At 51.1% G+C, this 23,798-nt stretch overlaps 1 protein-coding gene across 12 annotated transcripts in view; it reads left to right on the top strand.

Moving 5' to 3' along the window:
* The window catches only part of Fam178b (family with sequence similarity 178, member B), a 120,495-nt gene that overhangs the window by 84,638 nt on the left and 12,059 nt on the right, over positions 1–23,798 (top strand). For 8 of the 12 annotated variants that reach the window (NM_001126046.1, XM_017321446.2, XM_006496116.3 and 5 more), the window contains 2 exons: positions 12,550–12,637; positions 19,909–20,034. In NM_001126046.1, the coding sequence (NP_001119518.1) occupies positions 12,550–12,637; positions 19,909–20,034 (214 nt within the window). Of the gene's footprint in view, positions 1–713; positions 867–5,220; positions 5,356–9,214; positions 9,317–12,549; positions 12,638–19,908; positions 20,035–23,798 lie in introns of those variants that run through there. The other 4 variants (XM_011238555.3, NM_027957.1, XM_006496122.4 and 1 more) reach the window with 4 other exon arrangements.

Below are 23,798 nucleotides of genomic sequence, written 5' to 3'. Positions count from 1 at the left end.
CTGGCTTCCTGCCTATCAGGTCATTTATCTTCTTCACTACACTGATTTTCACTTCTTGTTTTTATTGTTGTTGTTCTTTTTTTTTTTTTTTTCAAGACAGGGTTTCTCTGCATAGTCCTGGCTGTCCTGGAACTCACTCTGTAGACCAGGCTGGCCTCGAACTCAGAAATCTGCCTGCCTCTGCCTCCCGAGTGCTGGGATTAAAGGCTTTCACCACCACGCCTGGCTGATTTTCACTTCTTATATTTGTTGCAAACAGTATATTTTCTTCTAAGGTTGTAAATTATCCTCTTTTAAATTTAGTTTTTCTGGGCAGTAGTGGCCTACACCTTTAATCTCAGCACTCATGGGGTAAAGGCAGGCTAATCTCTGTGAGATCAAGGCCAGCCTGGTCTACAGAGTGGGTTCCAGGCAACCAGGGTTACACAGAGAAACCCTGTCTCGGGAAAAAAAAAAGAGTTCAAGGCAGCCTGAGGTACAGGGTGAGAATGTCTAAAACAATGGTCATGAATAATATTTAAAGTCATATATTTTTTAATCCATCACTTCCTGATACACTTTACAGTCATATTTCAAAAGCATAGCTGTGCTCATTCCTCTAGCCATGTTTTAGGCAGATTTGGGTACTTGGTGTCTTTGTAGCTCCTAGGCCTATAACAAGTACTTCTTGAATGACAGGGAGTAAAATGGAGCATCCCTCCCCTTTATTTCAGACAGATGTGTCCACAGAATGCCTTAGGCCACAAGTTTGCTGGGAAGAGGGTTCCTCATCAGAGTGTTATTTATTGAGATTAGCTGGCCAGTGGTGACAGACTCCTATAATTCCAGCTTTCTAGAAGTCAAGGCCGGAAGACCTAGAGTTCAAGGTGAGCCTAGCTGACTTATTGAGATCTTGCCAAAAATAAATAAATAAATAAATAAATAAATAAATAAATAAATAAATAAATAAAAAAGAAAGAAAGCAGGCAAGGTGGCCTCTAATCTGAGCACTTGAAAGCCTGAGGCAGAGGATTGCTGAATTGCAAAGGCACCAAAGAGCTACAAAGTGAATTCCAGGCAATCTAAACTATAAGGTAAGACTTTGTCTTGAAAGAGAAAAGAAGGGATGGAAGAGGTGGGAAGGAAGGGGAGGGGAGTGGAGTGGAGAGGGAGGAGAGGTGAGGCAGAAGGAAAAGTGAAATGAAATGAAAAGTCAGGTGTGGCTGCATACAACACCTGTATCCCAGGCACTGGAAGGGGGTGGGCAAAGACAGAAACAGGAGAGTCCCACTGACTGACTGCCCAGTCAGCCTGGCTAGCCAAACCATCAAGCTGCAAATTCAGTCAGACTGTCCTGTTAGGTTCCTGTCAACTTGATTCGGGCTACAGTCATCTAGGAGGAGGAACCTCAACTGAGAAAATGCTCCTGTAGCCAACTCTGTGGAACATTTTCTTAATTCATGATTGATGTGGATAGGCCCAGTCCACGGTAGGCAGTGCCATCCCTGGACAGGTGGTCCTGGATGACATGAGAAAGCTTAGGCACGCTCTGGATAGCAAGCCAGTGCAAGCAGTGGTCTCTGAGTCACTCCTGCCTCTGGGTCCTGCCTGGACTCCTACATACATGCATACACACAATAATAGTAATTTTTAAAAGAAGAAACTTTGTGGTGCATGCCTTTAATCCCAGCACTTGGGAGGCAGAGGCAGGCAGATTTCTGAGTTCGGGGCCAGCCTGGTCTACAGACTGAGTTCCAGGACAGCCAGGGCTATACAGAGAAACCCTGTCTTGAAAAAACAAAAGAAGGAGGAGGAGGAGGAGGAAGAGGAGAGAGAGAGAGAGAGAGAGAGAGAGAGAGAGAAACAAAGGACAGAAGGAAGAAAGAAAGGAAGGAAGGAAGGAAAGAAAGAGGAAAGGAAAGGAAAGGAAGAAAGAAAAAAAAGGAAAGCAAGAAAGAAAAAGAAAGGAAGGAAAGGAAGAAAAGAAAGAAAGGAAAGGAAGAAAGAAAGAAGCAAGGAATGGGTAGAGAGCTGTAACACGCCCTTCCCTGCCCCCACCTGCTGTCTCATTCTTAAGCCTGGTGAGTGGAAGCTCCCTGCAGGGTCTTTCCGCCTCAGGCCTGCAAACTAGCTCAGGAAAAGCCAGCTCCAGTTCTTTTTCACATCCTGCTGTGGGTCTTTCTTTAGAGCTGCAGCAATGGTGGTAATGGAGGCGCTTGCTGAATGCCTGGCTCTGCCCTTGCTGGTGACTGCTCCACTGGGCTCAGTGCCCAGACTGACCCCAGGAAGAACAACAGTGCAGAAGCTGTCACACTCTGGATCTAATTGATTGGTTAAGTACAAAGCAAGAACTCCCTCCCATGTCCACGCCCACAGATTCGAACTGTGCAGTCAGCACCCCTGCCTTGATCAGGATTTCAGGCCAAGTGCCCAACTTAAGCATAAAAATGAAAACAAATTGTAAAGCAAGCCACCTGAAGTGGGACCAATGGCAAGCAGGGGTTCTCAAAGGGAAATCAAAGGGAAAGTGACCCCACTTGATAAGCCGTAGGGCACTTGGAAATAACAGTTACTGGTCTGCGTTCTGCTAGGGCAGTGGTTCTCAACCTTCCTAACACTCTGACCCCCAACCAGAAATGATTTCCTTGCTACTTCATAATTGTAATTTTGTTACTGTTACGGATCATAATGTAAGTATTTTTGGAGATAGAAGTTTGCTAAAGGGATTGAAAACCACTGTGCTAGGGGCTGAGCTGCCCCCTGCTGCCACCGGAAGGAGCCCCATCCCATCGGGAAGAAGGGCTATGGGCTGTGCTTGCTTCACTGAGTGCTCTTGTTCCCAGGCTCCAAGGACCTGCCTCCTTCACCATCTGTGACTGTTTATTAAACATCCTAGCATGCTGCTGCACTGTGGCCTTCAGAGGAGACACACTTAGCCTGTGTGCATGAAGGCTTACTAGCACATGTCACAAGAGCAGCAGTGACCCAGAGTTCTTTGCCTGGCAGACCAGCACAGAGCTGAAAGAACCATCTTGCTTGTGTTGACAAGAGGTGAGGAGACAGGCCAGCTCCCAGCTTCCCGGTGTGCACACGCACTCCACGCCTCCTTGGGAAGGCCGTGTGACAGGATCAGATAGACTTTAAAAGTGCAGCTTTGGCTTGGGGAGATGCTCAGTAGTTATGAGCTCAGTCAGCCACTCGCGCAGAAGCCAGAACCCACATCACAGCCACCTGTAACTCCAACTCCAGGAACATCTGTTAACGCTGAGCTCTGGCACTGTACACAAACCCACACACAGACAAACACACATACTCATAGTAATATAAATAAAGTATAAATAAATAGACATGCAGACTTGGCTGGACATGGTGTTACAAGCCTTTAATCCCAGCACTCAGGAGGCAGTGACAGGTAGATCTCAAGTTTGAGGCAACCTGGTCTACATAGCAAGTACCAGACCAGCCAAGGCTACATGGTAAGATCCTGTCTCAACAAAAATACAAAGAGAAGTATGACAGAAGAGTCTGAGGCTACGGTGCAGTAGGTAGAATGCTTGCCTTCTATGGACAAGTCTGGGGTTCCATCCCAGAGCTGGCTGAGGGTGGGGTGTAGGTAGAAGAAAGGGTACTGAAGTGACACTAGCTGATGAAAATAGGCCACAGTGCTAGAAAGCTTTTTGCAAACTGAGAGCTGCAGAACCAGTCATATAATCCCAGCATTTGGGAGGTTGACATAGGACCATCAGAAGGTCAAGGCCATGTGGGCTTCATGAGACTCTAGACTGGGTGTGGTGTCACACAGCTGTGATTATAGCACTTGGAAAGTGCAGTTGAAGGACTGGGAGTACCTGGCTAGCCTTTGCTGCCTGAGTCTGAAGCAAACCTGGGCTACATGAGACCTTGCCTTAAACAAATGAGCAAGCAAACAACAATAGCAACAACAAATGTGTGTGTAATTGTTCAACCCTGTTGGGGGACGGATCTCAGGGCACTGAGGTGAGCACAAGTGTCTTTGCCCTTTGGGTTCATCTCTTCCGGATTCCTTCCAGTTTTGCCTTTTCTCCCATAGTCGTGTTTACAGCATCACTTATTCCATGAGCTTTTTGTTTATTTGTTTGTTTGTTTCTCTGTGTAGCCCTGGCTGTCATGGAACTCACTCTGTAGACCAGGCTGGTCTCAAAATCAGAAATCCACCTGCTTCTGCCTCCCAAGTGCTGGGATTAAAGGTGTGTGCTACCACCGCCTGGCTTCCATGAGTTTTGTTTGTTTGTTTGTTTGTTTTCGAGACAGGGTTTCTCTGTGTAGCCCTGGCTGTTCTGGAACTCACTCTGTAGACCAGGCTGGCCTTGAACTCAGAAATTCGCCTGCCTCTGCCTCCAAAGTGCTGGGATTAAAGACGTGCGCCACCACACCCCGTCTCCGTGAGTTTTTATCTGCTCATTTTATTCACACTTTGCACACACGTGTGCACATGTACCACAGTAAACACGTGGAGGCCAGAGGGATCCTCCTCTTATGCTTGCAGCCTCTGGGGATCTAACTCAGGTCATCAGCCTGGTGGTGGTGCCTTTACCCATTGAGACCCACTGAGCCGTCTCCTTGGCCTGAGCCTAAGATTATTTGGGAAAGTTCAGATAAGTCCAGAAGTAGAGAGCCCTCTGTGGCCACTGTGGATCCTGCTGGCACTCCCCTCACCCCAGGTCACCCCAAGACTTCTTGTCGTTTTATTTCATATGGTATTTCTGAAAGATAGAGCCCCTGTGAGGCATGTATGTATGTATGTATGTATGTGTATATGTATATACTTTTAGTGTGAACCACGGCATCATGAATACACCTAAATTTTTGACAAAGGAATTGCCACAGCAGATGAGTATAGTCCAGAACCTTCCAAAGACAAGCTTTGTCTTCAAAGTCTATAGAGTTTTAGGCTAAGCATGGGTGACATTCTTTTTAATTCTAGGACTTGGAAGGCAGAGGAAGGTGGATCTCTATGAGTTCTAGGCTAGCCTGGTCTACAGAGTAAGCTCCAGAGTAGCTAGCCAGGGCTCCACGGAGAAACCCTGTATTGAAACAAAGAGTTAGATGGAAACTTAACCAATTGGATGCTCCTGAGGAGGGAACCCTGGGGAGAGCAGCCCTGGCTAGGCTTTTGAACCAAGTCCTTGCCTGGATCACAGTTGCCCATTGTTTGTTGGCCCAGTGAATTCCAAGCCTCTCCCCCAGTGCCCTCTCAGCATCCTTTTATTTTGAAGTGGCCAATCAAGGAAGTTCAATCTCCTTGATCCCTCCACAAGGAGTTAGCTGAAGACAGCAGCCTGGGAGGAAGGGATTTCACAATGAGCAGGTGTGCACGGGGAACAAAGCAGAGACAAGGTAGGTGCAGAGGGGCTTTCCCTGGACCCTCCCCCTCCCTCTCCCTCCTCCCCTCCCCCTCCCTGCTGTGCTCTTGCTGGCTGTGCTCCTGCAGTGTCTGCAGTGGGACCAGAGGGCCCACATTTGCTTCTTTCAGCTCCACACAACACTCAGGTTCTAGCTCAGGTACTGCACCTCTTGCCACTGTTCAATGCCTCCTTGCGTCCACTTTAGACTTACCTGCCCTGAAACGGGGTGGCCTTGTGAACTGGAGCCTTGACCCCTTCAGGCTCCCACTCTGTGGGCTGCTAGCCAGCCTTTTCCAGGCCCTCGGCAATCCCAACACCACGAACAAGCGCTGTTGAAGTGTCCCACTGCCAGCAAACGGCAGTGTCTCTCCACTCCTGCCCCCACAATGCCACTTCCTTCCCACTAGACCCCTAGTTCCATATCTTGACAGTTCTTTCCTGGATAAGGCTGCACTCCAGTACCCTGCAGTTCTTCCTGGAGACCCAGTCCAGTCTGACTGTGGCTGTCTTTTTTCAAGATGATCCATCCTTTCTATAGGAGTGTGACCTTCCCTTCCAAACACTGTCAGTTCCCTCTACTGAAAATCTGTTCAGGATGGGAGTGGAGGCGCTAGAGAGATGGCACAAAAGTTAAGAGCACTGGCTGCTCTTGCACAGGGCCTAGGCTTGGTGTCCCAGCACCCACACAGCTTTTTTTCTAGTATCAGCACCAGAGGTCTTCTGATCCGTTGGAGAACTAAGCACACATGTGGGCACATACATTAAATGTAGGTTCAACACTCTCATACAGAAAATAAAGAATTTTTAAAAAAATTCTTACCCTTGGTATAACTTTCAAGCAGCCCAGCTAGTGTTGTGGGGCCTTTTGCTTTACTCTTTCATACCACCTCTCTCAAACTTGTACCTGTGCTCCGCCATTCCTGTCCCCTGCCATTCCTGTCCCCCATCCCCTGTGGATGCCCTCATATCTGCCACATCCTAAAACTGTGCAGCCATCTGAACTTATACTGAGTGTCTGCTTCTGGTTTCCTGGAGAGGCTTCATTCCCCTATCTTCACCTGATTGACTAGGCTCAGGCTGATGTGCCTTGCACCAAGTACCCCCACTCCACCCCACCCCATCCCCACCCAAGGGGTTAAGGGTTAGTTGGCTTTGCTGAGCCTTGAACTAGAAGAATGAGAAGGACCACAGGTGGTTTGCTCTCTGAGGCTGGGTGAGAATGCCTTTTGAGTCTAGATGGGCATCACAAAGCACACAGAAGCAGATTCTAAGGCAAGGTGGCTGTGGCAGCTGGGAGGTCAGCTCTGAACTTTGTGCAGATACAGCAGGGAGGGTAGCATGTGTGTGTGGGGGGGGGGGTGGTGGCAGTGTAGCTCACTACAGGCCCTGGACCCTGGATTTCAGTGTTGCTCCCTCATGACCTTAGGTTTGAAAGATAAGGAACTGGAAAGCAGAGCACAAAGCAAAGCAAGCAGCCTGGGTGGGAGACAGGACTGCCAGGGAATGTGTGGCCCTCAGAGGGCTGCACCTGCACCTCTGTCTTTGAAGTAAGGGGTGCTATTTAGGGGCTGGTTGTGAAATTTCAAAACTTCATCCTTCCTGTTTCACTTCTGTCATCTTTGTGGCAAGAGAAATGGTTTTATCTATGGAATCAGAAGTGGTTGGAGGGGCTGAAGTCTCAGAGTGGAAGTGATATATGACAGCTCTGGCAGTGTGGAGTGAGGGTCAGCTCCTCTGCTTGCTCTCCTCGACACACACGCACACATGCACACATGCACACCCACCACTGTACTGGAAGATGTGTAGGTGAGACACTCTGACCCTTCACTGGGAGGTTGTGGGAGGCAAAGCCCCTTGACATCACTCCGGGGGATGATGGGTCAGCATGTGCTTACAAAAGAAGTCCTAGAATAAGACTAGTGCGTGGGCAGGCAGGTGGGTGCTGAGAGGGCGCTGTGGAGAGCCCTGCAGGATTGGATAAAGCTGTCATCACACCCTAGGGACATCATGGAAGCTGATGTATTCACCTGCAGGGCAGCATTCTGTGACCACCTAGTTCACATTTGGAGTAAAACCAATGTCTCATATGAGGCGATTAGTGAACAATGGTCATATTCATAGGCAACGTGGATCTAACCGACAGCAAATTGAGGCTCCCAGAAGACCTCAGCCAACTGTAATGATGGGCTGAGTCGGAAAGAGAGGCCCTGCTGCACAGTTAAGAACAGAGTCTGAGAAATCGGCTTTGTCAGGAAGACAAGTGAAAAAAGGCAAAAGACTTGGATTCAATCTGTTAACTGCTTTGAGCCCCACGGTTGCCAAGAAAATGAGCATCAGTCTCCAGCCCTGTGAGCAGAGTGGCTCGCCTGACAGCGAACATGGACAACCCAGGGTCTTTCAAGGACAGACGCAAAGGAAAATGATCAAAAAGATGGAAAAGTAAGGCTGCCCTGGGGCCTGCAGTAGACAGAGCCACCTGCTGATCACAGCAAATGCGGTCAAGGGTGCGAACAGCCCTGCCCACAGGCTGACTCCTGGAGCACAGACCCCACAAGCCTGCTCAGAACCACACAAGGGCCGATTTTGGCAAACTATAGGAAGAACTAACTCCCTTTGTTTACCCAGCAAATGGACTGGACCAGCTTGTCAGGCAGATGTTGCACTTCTGTGACGGAAATAAACACTTGGGGAAAGGGCCAGGGACTTTCAGTGAGCACTGACGCAGTGTGTGAGCAGTAGACTAGGTGTCCATAGCCTGGGGGTGCCATGTCAGGTGGCCAGTCAGGGACTCAGAGAGGATCTTGAGTTTGCCATCTGTATACTTAACCTCTGGACAAAATGTCACCTGGTCTCCAGAAACTCCCCTAGGCCTCTTCCAGTCATCCCTTCTGCAAGGGATCACCACTTTCCTGGTAATGCTCCACCTTACTGATTGGTTTGCCTGTGTCTGAGCACTGCTAGAGATGAGCCCATGCAGCAGGTCCTGGCAGGCTGGTGAGGCTGGCTCCCTGTGCTCACACACATCTTGGGGACACCAGGACAGCTCCCTGGTGACATGAGTAATTGTTTCCTCATCCTGCTTTGTGGCCATCCATTGCCTGGGTTAAAGGTCACTGTAACCCCCTCTTCCAGGCCGCATGGTGCATGCTGCCTCTTCCTTCTCCAAGCCCATGGGATTGTATGAGCACACCTGGACAACCGGGCTGCATGGGGGCCCTGTACTTGCAGATGCAGGCAGAATGGGACTGTGTGGGGAAAGACTCCCCAAACCGCTAACCAGGTTTACAGCCTGATTCTTACTGCCCAAGGAGCACTCACTCACATTGGAGATGACTCCCATTAGGGGCTGAGGAGCCAGTGGGGTGACAGGTGTCCATAGCTCTGGGGATGTAGGCCATACAGCAAGGTGTCAGGCAGCATTTCCACAGAGGAACAGGCGGAGGCGGCTGCATCCTGGGCTGTCCTGGACACATTGGAAAACGCAGCTCACGCCTTTGGCCAAATGCCTGGTAGCCTTTTAGGGCAGTTCAGTCTCAGCAGGGCCTTGTTCCCTTTGGAGGGAATGAAGACGGGGGAGGGGTGTGAGTGCTGTACCGGCCTGTGTGTCTTTGTCCTAACTTCCAGTGGCACATATACTACCTTCCTGGGTGTTCCTGCAGGGTGCCTGGTCCCTTGTGAGAGCTGCCCAGACAGTGACAGTCTGGAAGCCAAGTACCTGAATCCTCTGGTTTAGGAAAAAATATTGTTTCATAATTTTCTAGTGCCTTGGGCACCTCTGTGTGCTGATCCAGTGTCCTGGTCTTATAGAGGCCTCTTGGAGTGGGCGGGACAGAGACCAAGACTGGCCTGGCCTGGTCTGGTCTGGCCTAAGCACTAAGTTGGAACCTATTGCCTTATTTGACATCTGCTGGGAGGGCTCCAGTGGCCTCTGCATCTTTCTGTGCTTGCCCAGTGTGAGTTCTGGAAAAGCTTTGCCAGGTGGGGCTAGGCAATTTCTGTGGAAAACCAGCCTACAGCCTGGGCAGGGCCCTCCGCGCTGGACTGGTGCTTGGGGCTGGGGGGGCGGGGCGGGGAGGAGGTTCCCTCACTGCTTTTCCGTTGTAAGTTCTCCATCTGTCAAGTTAAAAAGTGGCCCCCTGTCCTTGTTTCTCAGTGGGACTGGGGATTCAGGAAGGAGTGTCAGGAGGACAGTGGGCAGCACACATTGCCAGTGTAGGGAGCTCTGCTCATAGATATGGGCTCCTTGTGTCCACTTACCCTCTCCGTCACAGTTGCCTGCTGGTGTGTGTGTGTGCGTGCGTGCGTACGCGTGCATGTTTTCTAGATTGCAGTTCTGACATGACACCACCACCACCACCACACATACATACACACACACACCTCTTCCCTTCAGGATCCACTCCCCCCAGTACTGTTGTGAGGCCTGCCAGCTCTAGCCCTCTCCCTGGCCGGCCCCTCCCACACTCTGTGGGCCTTGGTGTGTGTGTGTGTGGTGTGTGTGTGTGTGGAGGGGGGGGGGTTAATGAAGCCCAGATGCAGGACTTCTGACTCTGGCAGGGAGGGAGGCAGCTGCTTGGAGGAACCATTTACCTCCCACTGTGTCTGGGCCTAGCTGCCCCTGGATCCCAGATCCTAGGAACAGCTGGAAAACAGGTCCTAGCTACAGGCAGGCCAGGGTGGAGGATATGATGAAGAGGAAGCTGGAGCTCAGGCAGGACCTAGAGGAGGGGCCGTGGAAGATCAGGATAGGCTCTTAGTGACCATCCTATGGCTCTGCTCCAATGGAAGCTGCCTGTCCTCAATGCGATAGTTCTCAGCATCCCTGAGGAAACTCTGGGATACCCCCCAATGCTTCCACAGAAGGAGGGCAAGACTAAAGCCAGGCAGAATTCTGGGGGGATAGCTAGCTTCTCCCTCAGTTGCCAGATAAAATACAAACACAACCCAGAAGAGCATTCTTTTAAGACAAAGAGACTTTGCTAAACCTGACATGCACAAATGCCTTCTAGCTGAATCTCTTTTTAGTATGATAGCTTTATTGAACCACAGTGTACAGATGGACAGACAGACAGGCCATTGAGCATGTGACTCGGTAGAGTTCTCACAAGTCAAGCACATGTGAAACTAGCACCCAAATTGGAAGAGAAAGTGCACCCGGAGCCTGCCCAGGGCCACCTGTCCCTGCTGTGGGAGCGATGTAAATGCATCAGCTCCTTCTGTAGTCCTGTCTCCCTGCGGCAGAGCGATGGACATGTGGGGGTAGCGTGTAGACACTGTCCAGTCTGCTTAGTGGGGTGCTTCTGCTATGAGTACCTCTCTCTTGTGAACATGGGAGCAGGACTGCAAAATCAAGGGGTAGGTGTATGTATGTCCTCAGTAAATGTTTTCAGTGTTCCAAAGAGACCATGGGCCTTGCTTCCTGTCAGCTATGGAGTACCCCATAGTCCTCCCCCCCTCAGAGGGGCCATTTCTTTCTTCCACCATAGCCCTTCAGATGTGTGCCGACCCCGCCTGCCGTTCTTCTTTTAAATGAAGAGCCTCCTGCTTTGTTGATTCTTCTGATTTTTCTGTTACTTAAGAAAAATCAACAAAACCTGCAGAGCTCAAGCCCTAGTCTTATCGTGAGCTCTCTGGCCTCCAGGAAGCTTGGAGGAGGTCTGCCTCAGCACTCCCTCACTAAGGCAAGTGTGGCCCTGGGATACTTGCTCGGGAGCTATCCGTACTCTGGTCCCCGTGGTGTCCCTTCAGCAGCTGCTGCTACTCTAAGAGGCCAGTCTCTTTTCCAGCAGGCTTTAACACAGACCCTTCTTTGCTGTCCTTCCTCCGTTCATCTTACTCCCTGGCATGGCCAAGACAGTAGTGTCTGGCTCCCATTTTGAGTGGGCTACTTAGCACTGTGTGGTGGCAGAAGTCACTCCAGAAGAGAATAAGAATGAAATTCTGTGGCATGGCACCTGCCGGGCACGTGTAAGGCCCCAGGTGCCATCCTTGTCAGAATAAATAATTCCATTCACAGGGCTGCCTGCCTGACGACCAGTGTCTGGAGATCCTGGAAGGACACGGTGCCATCTCCCCAGCAAGGCTGGCTGATTAATTAGAGAATATTGGCTTGAGATTTTGCCCTGTCATCTAGGTTCAAGGGTCCCAGGACAACTCTCAGCCACATCCTCTGGTTCCTTCATCTCTTAGACCCCAGGATCCAAGTGTTAGCATCTGAAGCCCCACTAGGGCCTTCACTCCCAAGGAGAAGATGGCTCAGGCCTGAGTAAGCACTGACTAGGCAGGGCCGCACGGCTGGCCTGGGATATCCAGCTCGGCTGAGTGAAGCAGGAGGCCTGTTCACAAGCAGCTCAAGGAGCAAATTGTCTAGGGGCTGGGGGCTTCATCTACAACTGGCTCTGGGCATTCCTGGGGCTCTGTCTCTCTTGTTCTCCTTGCTGGCCCTCCTAAAGTCTGTCCTGCTGGGAGACAGGAGGACAAACAGCACTATAAGGTGACCACCTTGTCACATTCATTAGCTGTCCCTCAGAGAGGTTATACTCTTTTAACTGTCCAATGAAGACCCAAAAGCTACTTCAGGGATTGAGTCACTTTGAGGCCCAGGATGTAGGAGGAAAATCCCAAAGGAAAGTTCTCCAAAACAGTAGGTGTACACACACACACACACACACACACACACACATGCACAGGCACTCGCATGAGCCTGGTCTCAGGAAGCCAATCACCCACCCTGCTAGAAGTCCTTTGAAATCTGAGAGTCAGTTCATGAGGCCGGACCAAGAGAAGAGCAAAGGGATTGTTTTCCCTCCGATCACCCTTCCCTCTCTTTGTGTGTTTCCCTCCTCAGTGTTAGCCCCTCTACAGTTTCCTTCACCGATTATTGCTCTGTTCATGGTTCAGGCCCCAGGCTCTCCTGTGGGCTGTGCTCTACCACTGAGCCTCACCTGGTTCTGTCTCTTCATGTATGAGTGGTCATTACGCAGAGGTAGGAATGTTGGTCCACTTCCGAGTAGAACTTCCACCCATCCAGACCCACAAATACATACAGATCTGAAGGAGTTACAGCTCCAAAGAAAAATGTATTACCCTCTCTCAGGTAACCTGCCTTTCCCATGCTTTCCAGAACATGCAGAAGCCCCCAGGCCTCCAGCCCACCCCACTCAGATTCCCTCTTCTTCTCTCCCAGGCAGCTGAGAAGTCAGCTGAGTCTTGTGATTATTGCCCGGATGCTGGGCCAGCAGGAGTCACTTCCTTTCTCGGCAGAGAAAACCCAGGTGAGTCTGCCTCAGCAGGACCGGGAAGCCGTCTGGTGGGCCACAGCCCCTCTCCCCATTCCCCACCTTCACCTGAGGTGTAATCAGAGAGACCATCCCCAGACCTAAGCTGGATTTGAATGTCTTACTCAAATTCACTTGTTCAACCGTTCGTGGAGCCAGGGGCATAGTACAGTGGTAGAGCACTTGCCCGGCATGTTTGCGGCCCTGGGTTCTGTTATCTGCAGATGAACTTGTGTGTCCAACTACTGGGGAGGCTGGGACAGGAAGATTATTTGAGCCTAGGAGTTAAGGGCCCAGCCTACGCAAGGTTCATGTGATGGCTCACATCTTTAACCCCAGCACTTCAATTCCAGCACTCTAAAGGTGATGATTGTCTGAACAACACTGTGTCCTAGGCACTGGGGACTGGTCAGACTTGTGAGTTTAGACATTGTGAATTACAGAAAACAAACATAACGTGATGTCATTTCAGCTTTTTTTTTCTAGTGTTTTGTTTTGTTTAGTGACTGTCTCCCCACTCCACCTGCCTCAGCCTCCAGAGTGCTGGAGTTAGACTCAGACTACAGTGGTAGTACTGTCGTTAATATTTTTATCCTTTGAATATTTCATATATGCCCACAATATATTCACCCTCCTGCTCTTTCTTCCAAGGCCTCCTAGGTCCATCCCCATTAACCTCCTAACTTCATGTATAGCCCATATACACATGATGTGGGACCATCCACTGGGGCAGGCCTCCCATCCAGGGGCCATGCCCTTGAAGACCACTGACAGGGCTGGAGAGATGGCTGGACAGTTAAAACACTTGCTGCTCTTACAGAGGAACAGAGCTCAGTTCCCAGCACCCAGGACCTTCCCAAACCCCAGTCCATGACCCTTTTTTTTTTTTTTTTTTTTTTTTTTGGTTTTTCAAGACAGGATTTCTCTGTGTAGCCATGGTTGTCCTGGAACTCACTTTGTAGACCAGGCTGGCCTCGAACTCAGAAATCCGCCTGCCTCTACCTCCCAAGTGCTAGGATTAAAGGTGTGCGCCACCACGCCCGGCTGTCCATGACTTTTTGTAGACAGAACAATAAAGACAGAAAGAAATAGTATTAAAGCTGCTCCTACCAGGGCCCCCCATTCCAGGGTTAGATGTCCCTGGGGCAGCAGGGGTGAGTCCTCCTGGCTTCTCCCTACTCCTCTCTGAGGAGCTCTGTCACTGCCTGTCATGGCCTCCGTAGGCTGCAAGGATAAGCTAGGCAGTTGAAAGCCTCTTGCCTCCCTAGGAAATCTGCCTAGGGTCCTTGCAGTTTCAGGGTCAGCACTGAGTGGTCAGGAGCAGGAAACGGTCTGCTCAGCACATTCTCAAGCCAGGTAGCTCAAGAACTAAAGCCAAGTTTTTGTAAGGGAGCTAAGAAAGGCATTGTTGGTTAGGTTGGAAGGAGGGGGCAGGACCTGGCTCTCGCTTCAGCCCACTCCCCTCTGCCCCCCAGCCTCAAACACTTTTACCCTAGCATAGCAGAAACATGTCATTCCTACTCAGCTAACATGTCATTTCAGGGAGGCCTGCTGGCCCTGTCTGCCACCCTCCCTTGCTTGTCTAGTGTCTGTGTTATGTTGCCCACACTCCTGTTCCCAGACAGAAATCACTGGGGCCCCTGAGAGTCGGAAATCAGTGATATCTGCTTGCTCTCCATTGCCCTCAGCCCAGGAAGGCAGTGTAATGCTTGTGGGATAAAGAGCCACGTGAGTGTCAGGGTACCCAAGGAGAGGATGCTCCGGAAGCCATCATTGGGAGGGCATGGCCCCGCTGAGGTCACTGCAGTGACTGAAGAAGGGAGGGCAGAAGGTTAGGAAGTTAAGAACGGGCACAGCTGAGATACATCCACCATGGCAGCATGATGGAAGAGAAGGGAAGTCAGGACTTGAAGGAAGGTAGGTCCCTGGGGCGGTGTGCCCAGAAGCTGTGTTAGCAGTGACTCAAAGGTGGGCCTGTGTTCAAGGCTTGGTAGGTTTTCTTGGCCTGAGACTGCAGGGAGCCTGGAGGGGGGCCACAGGGAGGAAGGCAAGTTGTGAGTTCTGTTTGCTTAGTCAGGAGCTAGCTCAGGAGGTCTCTGCAACAAGCAAGAATGCAGGATCCCAAGGCCTTGGAGGCAAGAGGAACAGGGCTCAGCTTCCTCACTCTATGTCATTTCCTACACCTGCCTGCTTGTGAGCACTGTGGGCCCAATTGTATACCTGTCTGCTCCATACACACTGACTAGGAAACGGCTCAGCCTCAGACGCCAGGTGTGACAAAACCAGACAGCTCCAGAAGAGGGTGAGGCAGCTAGCTGTGACCTGGGTGACTAACACTGCCTGAGGCTAGGCTTGTGGATGAGCCCATGCTTGCTGGGCCGACTGCCTGGAGGGGCAGGAGCCGGAACCTCACCTCCGTGGTTCTAGAGAGAGGAAGGCCCAGCAGGTGTGTTCAGATCTCATCAGCTCATCCTGGTGTCTGGTGACCAGACACTTGCCTTCGCATTCTGACCTATTGCACCCATTTCTCATGCTTGGCTTCAGAGGACCACCTTAGCCCCACAGCCAGCCGTGATGCCTCCACATAGCAGTCCCTGGCTGGGTCTTGTCCTAGCTGGGGTTGTGCACTGACCTCTTCCCACCTGTAATGCTTGCATCCACTCAGTGGCTCTCACTGTGTTCTGAGTGCTGTTCTTAGTACTCGCCTTCCTCCAAACCTGGGGCTGGAAGGGCTCCTACTTTATACAGGTGTTATAAATGAGGAAAGTGAGTCAGGGACACTCTCCAGGGCCAGAAGGCAGGGCAGAAGTGGAGTGGGGATTAGAACTGTACCATGGACCACTGCAGCATGCCACTTCATCCTCTCCAGCCCAGCCCCTGGGTTTTGGCAGCTTGGACCATTGTGAAGGGTCTTCTGGGGTGACTCTTGTAGAAGCAAGAGGCTTGGGGCTTGAAGGGTTCTCAGTACCCAGGCTGCTCACCCTCCCTCTGCCCCTGCCTCAAACCACAGCCTGAGCTGCAGGAGCAGACAGAGTTAGAGAGCTGGGTGTGAGAGACAGCAGGCAGGTAGACAGCAATCACTCAGCACTTGGATCTTCCAGGAGAGTCCCAGGTTGGACCAGTAATTCCTACTGTTCCATTGAAATACTGGGAATGCTTCAGAAACAGTTTCTGTTTTGGCCTCAGGTTCCAGTGTGCTGTAGAGTCTGGCCTGCACAGGAACAAGCTGAATCAAATGAAGTTTCTCTCCTACAATAGTCATAGTCTAAGCAGGCCAACAAAGGCACCAAGGAAAAAGTAACATTTGGGGTGAACTTGCAGAGATGACAAGAGTTGCAGAGAAAAATAAAGCCAGAAAGGAGATGCAACGTTGGGCAGGTGCAGTCCTACGAGGGTGAAGAGACAGAAGGGACATTTTTGCACAGAGCTGTAGGAAGCAAGGTTTCCTTTGGGTGGGTGAGCGGGGGTCACTTCCAGCAAAGGAAACAGCGATTACAAAGGCTCCGAGGTCAGGAAGGGACGGTTAGGTTGGAAGGAAAGCAAAGAGTAGGGATGAGGGTGGCTAACAGAGGCTTGCTCAGATGGGGAGTGACAGCCAGAGCCCAAGGAGAGAGGACAACTACTGATTGTCAGCAGCTTCACAACTGAACTGGCTCGCTGCTGTGTGAAGACCACACTGTCGGGAGGGGGAGCCTATCATTCTATGGGCAGCTGGCCTCAGGGATAGCAGCAGAGTAGTGCCCAGATGCCAAGGCACTTCCTAAGGGCAGCCAGCAGGGCTAGGGGAGGTAGGTGGGAGTCCCCCAGACTAGAGACAGGTTCTCCCCAGCCCAGCCGGGCACAGTGCAGGTGGAACAGGTTTGGGAGGAAACCAGGAGTTTGTTTCTTATACCAGCCTCTTGCAACACAGAAACAAGGCAAACCATTTGTTAAAATAAGTATTGTGTGTGCATGGAGGTCAGAGGACAGCATGCAGGAGGCCACGCTGGTCTCCTTCCACGTGCTGCATGCAGGGATCGAACTCAAGTTACTCAGGCTTGGCAGCAAGCACCTCTACCCTCTGAGCTGTCGTGTTTGGAGACTTGCTATGAAGCCATTTGCTCTTGAATTTGAGATCCTCCTGCATCTGCTTCATAAGTGCGTGCCACCATGGCTGGCAACAAACTACTTTGGTCAAATGTTTTGTTTTGTTTTGTTTTAATTTTGAGATAGAGTTTCTCTATGTAATCCTAGCTGTCCTGGAACTTGCTGTGTAGACCTCAAACTCAAAGGTCTGCCCGCCCTCCTTCTGTCTTCCAAGTGCTGGAATTAGAGGCACGTGCCACCACATCCAGCCCCAAACCATGTCTTGAAATTTGGAAAACAAGGGCTTTGAATGGGATACAAAAGTTTGAATCTCCTAGGAAACGGTTAATTAATGTCCTAACCTGCTATTTAGCCATTCACTTGTCTAATGAATACTTAATAAGCATCGGCCATGTGCCAGGCATGGTGCTTGGCCCCGTGGACACTGCAGGAGAAGCCAATGCTGACAGTCCTGACCTCATAGCCAGGGAGGGCCTGATAAGACACTAAGCACATGAATTCTATGCCTGGTGGAGAGTAAGTGGTGCTATAGAAAAAAAAAAAAAACAACAACAACAACAAAACTGCAGGACAGGGGACAGCAGGGGCATAAGCGCAGGTGGTGTAGGCTGTGGGTTAGATGTGACAGTGGACTAGGACCAAGGAGGGGGCAGTCCTGCACTGTCAGTATCTGCACTGAAGCCAGATAAGGGCTCAGGCTCCAGAGAGTAACAGCAGGTCACTTTGGACCTCCTAGTGCCTCACAGCCACCTCTCCTGTGCAAATTGGAGCTACTGCCAGGATTTGAGAGCAAGAGCCACATGCTGTTGTAGACAATTGCTTTGCCAGGATCTCTTCTGCCTCTTCCTGCCAGGAGGAAGGCCAGTGGAGGCCTGTCCTGGGAGATGTTCACGGCTTCCCCTGCCTGAGGTGTCTGCCCTAATGGGCTGAGCGTTTGCTGAGTCGGCACTCTACAGTGGCGGTGGGGGTGGGGTGGAGACAAGGTTGGTCTGGTCCTGACCCTCCCTCTACAGGACTTTTAGGGACCAGAAAATCCCTAATCCCTGAGAGAGGGTGGTACGTGGGGGCGGAGCGATTCGGGAAACAAAAGCGAATCTGAGACCAGATTGCAAGAGTGCACCGAAGCACCACCAAGCTGCTTTCCTGGAGCGAGAAGAAAAACACAACCCTGAGCAAGTGCTCGGCCTGCTCTCCGTGCCAGCCCTGCCCCCAACTGCCTAGAGCAGGGAGGGTCCTAGCTCTGATAAAGCAGGCCTTCAGTCACTCTGGGGGTGTGGATTTGGAAGCAGGGCGGGGCAGCTCTGTGCTTGCACAGCTGTGAGCCTCCAGCGTGCTAAAGACCAGGGCTGTTTTGAAAATTATCCCCAGACTTAGAAGGCGGGCGCAAGGCAATGCTGCTTCCAGTGCAGCTTCAGATGGAAGCTATATCTGCCTAGACCTTCCCCTCTTTTTTTGCTGCCTCCTTTCTGCTTTGCAGAGAAGGCCTGGCCTCCTTCCAGGAGCCAAAGCCAGCCTGACTCCTAGCCCCTCACCTGCCTCCTCCCTGCCCAGCTGTTCTCCGGGGCTTCCAAGGTTGGAGGGCAGCTGCAGTGCAGAGCAGGTGCTGGCGGTGAGTCACAGGAGGAAGCCAGGTGCGCTGTGCCACCCCACCCGGCTGGGCAAGCCAGGAGTTGGGCTGGGGGCTCAGCTCTCTGGCCTGTAGCCACACTGCACCTGCTGGATCTAAGCAGTCTGTCCTCTTGCTACCCTGTTGTTGCTCCTTCATCCGCATCCTCCCCCTCCCCCAGTCCATGGGTTGCACATGGATGCCTTAGAGGGATGAGGACTGGGGCCTGCCTGCCTCTACCCAGCCGTGGCCCAGCATCTGGGCAGCCCTTGTTGGGACCCTGTCTAGACTTCCCAAACCCATGTTTGGGGTGACTAGAGGGAGGGGCTAGCTGCTGGTTCACTAGAAGGGGTTGGGCTGTGTCTTCAAAGCTAAGCAGGAGGTGGGGTGCTTGATAGATTCACACATGACCATATCCCCATGTAGACATTATGGGGAGTCTCCATCTAAACAGACCAACTGAGAGGGTGTTTCCAAGACTGAGAATATAGATGATGGATGAGAGTGAATTATTGGTCATTTTGTTAGACAAGAAAATAGTACAGTGTTTTAGGAAATGAAACAGAGAGCTGGGCCAGGCACACATCCCTGGCACTCAGAAGGCTGAGGTGGAAAGATGGCTGGACATTTGAGGCCAGCCTAGTGTACGTAGGAAGTACCAGGCCAGCCAGGAACCATGGCAGGCAGGTCCCTATCTATAAATAAAAATAAAATGTGCTAGTGAAATGGCTGTCACTCTAGAGGCATTTGCCGCCAAGCTTGATGAACTGAGTTCAATCCCCAGGATATAATAATAATAAGTTAAAAGCGATGGTAGGCCTGGTGGTATGAACTTCCTAATCCCAGCAGTCGGGAGGCAGACCTGGGTGGGTCACAAAGATTAGGCCAGCTTGGAATACAGAGGAGACCTTGTTTCAAACCCACAGTGCTGTTGGTATTGGTGGATATTGTTGTATTGTGGGAGACTCTCCTGTTCTAAGTTCCTTATAGCTTAGAAGACAATAGTAGGAATTCCCGGGAGGGAAGAGTGAGGTACGGTTGAAGAGGACTTGGGGACAGGCAGGCAGAGAAGTTGTGGTCATGGCTCACAGGATGGACATACATAGCTGAGGACACATGGATTGAACATGTCACAGCCACAAGCCAAGGGACAGGAAAGGGATGCAGGGGAGAGTGTGCTATGGGTTGAGGTCCTACTCGGTGGCAGAGGGAATCTCTTTCTTAGTCCTGGTTTTCCAAAGAATTAGGTTAAACCCTTAAGCTTCAGGGGAGCTTCCTAATTCATCACAGGGCTCACCGTGTGTGTGTGTGTGTGTGTGTGTGTGTGTGTGTGTGTGTGTGAGTGTGCGTGCACATGTGTGTGCACGTATGTCCATTTACATGTCCCTCCTCCTAGGAAGAAGGGGTATGGACCGTTTTAGGGACAAAATACCCAAAGTCTAAGAGGTCATGGCTCATAAGTAGGAGGTGGATTCTGACCTGGAAGCTGGGGCGCTGAGCCTTGACCACGAGTTGAGTGTGTCCTGCGAGGACACCTGTGCACACGCTCAGTCACAGTCTCCTTTCTTCTCCCCAGCTAGCCCTGCTCAGCCAGCTCCTCAGCCTCATGAGGCCTTCGTCCCTCAGGCAGTGTCTGGGCATTGAAACCTTGCCATCCAGTCTAGGGCAACACTCAAAGGCCAGTGCCGAGCTAGACTACAAGGTGAGTACCTCAGGTCCTGCCTGCCTTCACTAACACCCTGCTGCCCCTGTTAGCGGGGAAGATGGGGTGGTTCCCATTGTACAGCCTGTGGGCCCTTTTAGAACCACAAGCCACTGGAGGCCAGAGGCCAGCAGGCCGCCCTCTGTATGAGGAGGAGACGCTCAGTATTCTTCCAAACCCTTCCATTAGCACCCATACCCACCCGTGCATGTAGGCACAGGTGAAGCTATGGGCACAGACAGACCAAGAGAGCTTTGCCCAACCTCTCTGCTTATTTCCACTAATGTTGACAAGGCTTAGGCCTTGACCTTTCCCCAGTTCTTCCACATAAGTTCTTCCAAGCATTGACCAGCTTTCCTGAAAGCCAAATTTGAGTGCAAGTCAAGGGCACTGAGGTTCCCTGGTTCAGGAGGTTAGGGTCAGTAATAGCAGAGGCCTGTGTGTTCTCTGGGTTAGTTTCAGAGCAGGGACCACGGTGGGCACGGGGGCTTCCAAACGGATCTCCATGGGCTCTTCTATCACTAGAGACTCAGAATGACGACGAGAGATAAGGGTCGTTACTTTCAGGAAGGTGGGATTCAGAAGTGTCGCTCCTGAGCTTGAGTGTTAACAGTCCAGTAGTCCAGCCTTTGGGCGTCACTCTGAGAATCAGATAAGTGAGTTAATTACCTAATGAACACAAATGAGCCATTAAGAAGATGGGATAATCCCTAGGTGCACGCTCCCTGCTCCCCTTCCAGACCATGCAGGGTGCGTTATCTTTGCCTTGGGATTCTTATCAGTGCTTTTACAAGGTGACATCTCCCTGGAAGGTGGGTACCATCTGAATGCCTCTCTTCCTTTGCCAGATGTTTCCCAGTAAGCTTAGGGGGCTGTAGAAAGGAGTTGGGGTCAGCATCTGGGTAGGTAGTCAGCCATAGCTGGATACTTGAGAAGAGGAGTAGAGGAAAAAGGAAGACGAGGCTGCTGTCTGGGCTACCTGAGCAGACTGTCTGGCTTCCAGGAAGGAGTCTTGGGGGTCAGGCTACAGCCTCACCCAGCAGGGGTGTGGCTCCTTCCAGGCCCCAGGCTTCCTCGGGGCTCACCACATTTATGACCTGCTGATAGCAATTGCAGGTGTGTGGAACATAGTGGCTGGATGGGAGGGTAAGCAGGCTGCAGACTCCTGCACTTCGTGCACAGCCACCTCTCCTTCTTGGTTGCCTATTGGAAATGATGAGTTTCACCTTAAAGCTGGGGAATAGGAGAGCAGCACACCCAGGGTGCTCAGGCCCCCAAGCAAAGAGTATACTGGCTGAGGATGATTGGAAGGGCAGGGGGAGGAGGGCAGTAGAGCCCCAGGCAGTGAAGCAACCAAGGGCAGAGGCAAGCAGGGGAGGGGAGAGGCAGGGACATCGGGTATGTGCGTGGTGGGCATGGGGTCTAGTGGATTGCCAGGGTAGAGAAGTGTGACATGGTTCCAGGCCCGTGCCTAGGCTGAGTGTGGTGATAGCTGGGAGGGGCCAGGCAGGTGACTAGGTCCCACCCCACCTCAGCCGACTGACTCCTCATTAGGCCTGAGCATGTTTCATCTTCAAAGATGCGATGGGGCTACTCAGCAGCCAAAATGAGCAGCGGCGTCATCCGCCCTATTTTACAGGGAGTAGTGGTCTGGGATGGAGCAGCCTTTCATCCCCAAAGCTCAAAGTCTTTGCTGTTTTGCTTCTCAAGTGCAATGGGGAAACTGAGGCCAATGTTGAGGTCAACTGGAGGTGATCGTGCATGAAGGAGATGGCTTCTTCTCAGCCTCTGGGGTCACCATGCTGAGCTTCTGCCTATCCCACGCTAAACTCTCTCCTGTCTGGGAGATTTCCTGCTCAAAACTGCAGGGGTCACAACCCTAAGCCAACCCTGCAAATAAACACTTCTGCAGGCTTTTCTTCTGGTCTTCCCACCTCCTCTAGCTTGCATCAGGCTGCCTAACCCTCCTCCTTCCTTCAGGGAAGATATGTGAGCACAACGAGGCCCCACTGTTGTCCCTTTGCACGTCTGGCTGTCTGGCTGGATTGTGGGCAGCTATGTGTCTCAACATTGCATGTTTTTGCCACTAAATGAAAAACTGAACAAATAAATGTGTTTGAGCCCTCTCCTGTTCTGCTCTGCTCTGGCCCTCTGCTCTCCTGCCCTCTCTGCCTTCATGTTCTTGTATCATTAAGACCACAGCATTTATGGAACCCTGACTTCAGAAGTGTTACCTTGGGTAATGAGAGAGCCAATCACAGGGCATTGTTGGTAATTATAAGTTAGTAAGGTTGCTGCCTGGGAAAGCTAACCACCAAGTACTTTAACAAAAGAAGCAACTGCTCAGGCTTCCATTGTGTGGGGGCAGGGAGGAGGAGTGAGCTGCACTGGAGGCAGAGGCAGCTTGGGTTCCCAAGCAGACTGTCTGTCCTAGCAGGGTCAAAGTCACTTAACACACTACTAGCACAGACAAAAACACGTGTGAAAAGTGGAGGGCTGGAGCCTGACTCAGGAGTTCCTGCTTACCTAGCTTATGCGAGGTCACTACCAAAAATGGAGGAGCGTTAGAGGGTTAGAGGACTCAGCATTTTAAAGTGTGCCTAGAACCTATTCAGGAAACTGGGGGAAGGGGGTTGGAGTTCATTCTTCAATCCCATGAGTTCAATTCCAGCCGGGACAACATAACAAGACACCGTCTCAAAATATTTATATAGAGTGCTGATCTCCTCGATGGCTGTCTATGCCTGGGCTCACCTGGTGTGGGCTGGGTTTACGCAGGGTAAGGGTAAACATCTAGGTGAGAAGATGCTCGAGGCCTGGCCCCACCAGAAGACAGGCCGCCTGTCAGCTCCAGGTAGGAGGTGCCAGTGCTTACACAGAGGAGAGGAGAGCAACAGGAGGGCTGGCTTCTCAGGGCTTCCTTTTGGCCCAGGGACATGATTCTGCCAGACAGCTCCTTCCCAGGTCCCCGTGAGACTGGCCTTCTGGCTGCAGGCAGACAAACATTGCATAACTTGACTCGGTTTTCTCCTCTAGTCTACAGGCTCAGCCCTCCAGTCCAGTGCTAGGGTCTACTGGGGTATTTGCTTTCAAGTATGGAAAGTGTCATCTGCATGTGGCCAGATGTGGCCTAGTTATATATATCGTGTTCAGTCAGAGTTGAGTTGGGACCCATTCACTTTTACAGAGATGGCTGATGTTTTGGTCTTGTTAAATCTGCCCTTATGTTTCTTGTTCCTATTTAACCACAGCTTTCAACTAATTTTTGCTTTTCCTTCCCTGTCTGTTCCTATGTATGTATACATATACATTTATATGCACAAGTGTATATATACATGTGTATGTATGTATATATGTATATACACATGTAGATATACATACTTGTACTTTTTCTCTGACACTACTGAGTGTCATGATGCCGGTCACAGGCTAAGCATATGCTTGCTACTGAGCTACCTCACAGCCAGGATGCTGTATTAAGGAGAGTTCCCCCTGAGAGATATGGGAGGTATAGAGAACCAGAATCTTAAAGGTAGGATTGTCTCTCTAGTTGGTTAAATCTGAGGAGGAGTGTCTCTCTAGTTGGTTAAATCTGAGGAGGTTAAACTGTCTTCCATTGTGGATGAAAACTAAGGATAAGGAAGCCAACTTGGCACTGGGAACTTGCCTCCCCCTCCCCCACCCTCATCCCCTCCCCCACCCCAAATGTGCCTCCTCTCAGCATGTCAGTGGATGCTTTCCAAGGATGGCAGCTTGAGGCTCAC

This window comes from Mus musculus, chromosome 1 (genome assembly GCF_000001635.26).
Source record: "Mus musculus strain C57BL/6J chromosome 1, GRCm38.p6 C57BL/6J".
Classification (NCBI taxonomy): Eukaryota; Metazoa; Chordata; class Mammalia; order Rodentia; family Muridae; genus Mus; species Mus musculus.
The sequence above is the reverse complement of the archived record's forward strand: the minus strand, read 5'-3'. Positions and strand labels throughout refer to the sequence as shown.